A 4753-nucleotide genomic window follows, 5' to 3' on the forward strand; every position below is an offset into this window, starting at 1 on the left:
ATTAGCAACCTTGATCTCTTAAAATAATGGGGCGGTTGTTTAATTTGATCCCATGAGGACAACTCACCCCAGTTTGGAAGCTCAGTGGCAGTGTAATAGCTGCTTATTTCTGAACAGTGTTTTCTCAGAGTTCATTGATCAAGTCTGGATATTTGCTCAACCAGTTAAAAATTGCAGAACTGCATAAACCACAAAAACATCATGTGGAGTACACTGTCTAAAATGTGAAAAAAAAAAAAAAAAAAAAAAAGATTACAAGACAAACTTGCAACTATGATAGAAAAAATTACTTTATTATGACATAACATACAAATGTAGGTTAACAACTATGGAAAAGGTCAAAGAGGGAAGCATCACGCTGTACATCTTCTGGCTTTCGGCTGCAAAAACCTGTAAAACAAAAGGGAACAACTATTACACAGGGTTAAGTTACAGCACAGTCAGCAAAGCATGATCTCCATAAACAGAAGGTAAAGGGCGCTGACTGCATGAACACATTTAATGAAGTCAGTGTAAGGTTACATTGACCATGTTTTAAAGCTGACCAATACTGATTTTTTGAGGATGATAGCAATATCAGTATTTGAGGGTTGTTTTTTATGATAGACACATACCAGTAACATTTTCATAAAGATCCACAACAGTTGTTTCTTAAAGATTTGTGGCATGTACTAAGCATGAAATTTCACAGTTGAACAACAAGCAGTGCTTTTCAGTGGTCAAACTATGTAATGGTGACAAATTTCTAAATTAATATATTTGGCACTTTGTACTGCAACTTCTTGTTAATTAGTCTTTCCTGATTTATCCTTGATTTTCTTTTTTATTCGCCTGTTAACTACAAGGAGGCCACCACCTTCAAACCTTACACTGTTGAGCAAGTTCGTTACCCTAACAACTATTTACATAAGCAATTCAATTCTTCCTAAAGGTGCCTTTCACGCCCTTTAAGGCCAAGATGACTTTCACGTACAAAAAGGTCAGAACACCACAGTCATGAGGCAGGGCAGTGTCTACTTATCAGTAAAGGGAATATAAGTATCTGGTCGTTGCCTAGTACAAACCCAAGTCTAAAAAAGTTGGGAAGGTGTGTACAATGTAAGTAAAATCAGAATGCAATGTTTTGTGAATCTTTTTTTTTTTTTTTTTTTACTTATATTCAATTGAATACAGTATAAAGACAAGATATTTAATGTTCAAACTCATAGATTTGTAAAACACACACTCATTCTGAATTTGATGCCTGCAACACCAAAAATAGTTGGGACATCACCATATTTACAACTGTGTGGTATTCTATTTTTTTTAATTCTTATTTCTATTTATGTATATGTTGTGTTGTACATTGTAGCATAATACACATTTTATATTTCTACTACTTTACATACTTGTTTTATACATTGTAATGTAGCAAAATGGACATATTTTTAGATTTTTAAACACACTCACATACTTGGCATATTATACGCATTTTATATTTTTAAATATTTTACATACTAGTGTCAACATTGTAGCATAATGCACATATTTTCATCTTTATATATTTGAATACTTTATATGTTCATACTTTTTATTTCTACTTTCTTGTTATTCTAAATGCTTTCCATCAGAGTGACTGTAATGTTATACAATTTACCCCCTGAGATCAATTAAGTATTTCTGATTCTGATTTTCTTTTAACAGCACTCAGTTAGCGTTTGCGAGCAAAGGACACTAACTGTTAAATTACGGAAAGTAAAAAAAAAAAAAAAATCCCATTCTTGATATACGACCTTAGCTGCTCAATGGTCCAGGGTTGCCATCATCATATTTTGCGCTTCATAATGTGCTTCACATGCTCAGTGGGAGACAGGTCTGGACTACAGGCAGGCAAGTCTAGTACCTGCACACTTTTATTATGAAGCCAAGCTTTTGTAACACATGCAGAATGTGGCTTTGAATTGTCTTGCTGGAATAAGCAGGGATGTCCCTGAAAAAGACAGTGTGTGGTTGGCAGCATATCTTGTTTTAAAACCTGTTTGTACCCTTCAGCATTCATGGTGTCTTCAGAGATGTGCAAGTTTGCCATGCCATGGCCACTACACCACCCCCATACCATCACAGATGCTGGCTTTTCAACTTTGTGCTGGTAACAATCTGGACTGTCCTTTTCCTCTTTAGCTTGAAGGCCAATCTGAAATGTGGACTGGTCAGACCACAACACACTTTTCACTTTGTGTCAGTCCACCTCAGATGTGCTTGGGCCCAGAGAGGTCAGCAGCGTTTCTGGATGTTGTTGATAAATGGTTTTCTCTTTGCATGGAAGAGTCCTAACTTGCATTTGTAGATGCAGAAATGAGCTGTGTTTACCGACAATGATTTTCCAAAGAGTTTCAAAGCCTATATGGTAATATCCTTTATACAGTCATGTTGGTTTTTAATGCAGTACTGCCTGAAAGAAAGGTCACAGGAAGTGTTTTATGTTATGGATTGTATATGGTGAAACCCTAAATTCTTTGTAATTGTGTGTTGAGAAACGTCCTTAAACTGTGACTGTGACAAAGCAATGAATATTGCTCCCTCCTTGCTTGTGAACAAGTGAGCCTTTTGAGGATGCCCCTTTCAGACTGTCATAATACTACCACCTGTCACCAATAACCTGTTTACATTCAACAACTTTCCCATCTTGTGTGTTGCAGACATTAAATTCAGAATGAGTGTATATACAAAGAAAAAAAAGTGAATCAGTTTGAACATTAAATATTGTGTCTTTGCACTGTACTCAATTGAATATAGGTCGCAAAGGATTCTCACATCATTGCATTCTGTTTTTATTTACGTTTTACACAGCGTCCCAGCTTTTTTGGAATTGGGGCTGTAGTGGTAGTTTTGTACATCACTTCAACTGGTTTTAACCAACAGCTTACAAATTCACAGATTTTTAGATCAAATCCACTAACCTATTTAGATTCTTATTAACCTAGGGTGCACTGAAATGATTAGTCAATTGGCTGGTCAGCTGACAGTGAATTCATAAACTCCAATTATTGTTTTTGTCAATTCATTAACCAACAACAGCACAACTTGGGTGTCACAGCCTTGCAAATGTATTGAGTTGTTTGATACTCTTGGTTTCAAACAGATGCATAATGTAGCTTTTACACCTTTACCCTCATCAGCCATTCCTTACATTTAATCACTGCTGGGGGCCACAGCAGCTACTGCTGGAGACCTGGTCGTCCTTCTTCAGCACAGTGGGCCTCACCACGTCCACATCACGATGCAGGTGGTCTAATAACCCTGTGAGGATGCTGGGGGCTGCGTAGAAATCGACCAGAAAGTAAGACCCCCGGGCGTGCCTCTGATTGTGTTTGGTTATCTTGAAGGGCAGCAATCTCTCCCCCAGGTTCTCCAAGTCCCTCACCACCGCGCCTCGCTCCATCAAAGTCTCCACTGTCCGCCGGAGAGCAGCCGCCATCTCCGGCCGCTGCATCGCCTTCAGGATCAGGGCCAGCTCGTAGCGAGGCATGGCAGCGGCGAAGAAGTCCTCGATTCACGCTTTGAATTCAGCAGTGGGTTGCTGTCACTGCCAGAAGAGTCAGCTCAGAGCATAGACTGTAGCTGTGGCTCAGAGTCGACCATGTTATGACACGAGGGACAAGAAAGGTCTTCGGTGATGACGTAAAAAGCATGCGCCTATATTGATAACGACATTGGAGCCGAAGTCCTAGCCGGCCGCCATCTTGGATGGGTCTCGCTTCGCCTCCACAGTGCATTCACTTCTATTGAGGAAGGCCAGTCACGTCGAAGAAATATGCTGTGATTTTTGATGCACTACCACAGGGTGTGCTGCAGCTTCTTAAAGGGACTGCAAGAAATGCTGCTGTTGCAGAAAATTATAATTGTGATATTTTTGTGGGCGAAGTAGACATTACAAAAAAATCCTGCTCTAACACATATTTGAGAAGCTGCTTACAATCAAGGATTCTGCCTAGAGGTCAAATTTACTGGACTGCACAATTTGGAGAGGTTAAGTGGCACAAAGCGTGGCTGGTTGGTGACGAATTCTGTCTTAATAACAAGGTGAAAGAAGTTTCGTTTAAAATTTTACATCAAATCTACCCTGCAAAGAAAACACTAGAAAGATTTAAACTGGACATTGAATATGTGTGTGATTTTTGTGGACTTGAAGATGAAACCATCTCTCACTTATTTTATCAATGTACTTACAGTAGAACTTTTTGGAAAGATGTTCAACATTTTGTGCAAGAGAAAACAGGAAGAACACATTTTTATTTATTTTGATGACCAAGACAAAGATTTGTGTTTTTTCTGTCAGTTGATCTTGAGTTTGGGGAAATTTCACAGTTTTTTCTGTCAGTTGATCTTGAGTTTGGGGAAATTTCACATCCATAAAAACAAATGGGTCAAATCTAAACCAAACATTGTACCCTTTCGACAAGAACTGCACCGTTATGCTGCCACAATCAAGAACATTAGAAATAAGAAAGCCGCAAAAACATACTCTATTATGGAGAAATTTTGTGGAAGTGATCTGTAAAGGCCTCTGGCTGTTTTTTGTTTTTTTTTTTTACTCTTGCTTTGTGTGTATCTCTGCACTCTCTGCTCTCTCTGGTTTGTAAGTATCTATGGGTGTATGTCTGTATGTAAGGTCTTGTGTGTCGCACAATAAAAAAATTTTTAAAAAAAACTTCTATTGAGGAAGGAGCTGTATGCACAAGTAGAATGAGTAAAATAGAATAACTCACTGAAT

The 4753-nt window shown here is 38.3% G+C and overlaps 1 protein-coding gene across 1 annotated transcript; it reads right to left on the minus strand.

Annotated features, from left to right (window-relative positions):
* Nucleotides 1-272: 272 nt before the first annotated feature.
* On the minus strand, nt 273-3645 carry mrps6 (mitochondrial ribosomal protein S6). The gene is made up of 2 exons (XM_050071862.1): nt 3170-3645; nt 273-390 (listed from the first exon to the last, which is right to left on the minus strand). The coding sequence occupies exon 1, from the start codon at nt 3506-3508 to the stop codon at nt 3176-3178; it is 333 nt and encodes a 110-aa protein (XP_049927819.1). The 5' UTR covers nt 3509-3645; the 3' UTR covers nt 273-390; nt 3170-3175.
* Between the last annotated feature and the right edge of the window lie 1108 nt (nt 3646-4753).

The sequence above is a fragment of the Epinephelus moara genome, chromosome 19 (assembly GCF_006386435.1).
Source record: "Epinephelus moara isolate mb chromosome 19, YSFRI_EMoa_1.0, whole genome shotgun sequence".
Classification (NCBI taxonomy): domain Eukaryota; kingdom Metazoa; phylum Chordata; class Actinopteri; order Perciformes; family Serranidae; genus Epinephelus; species Epinephelus moara.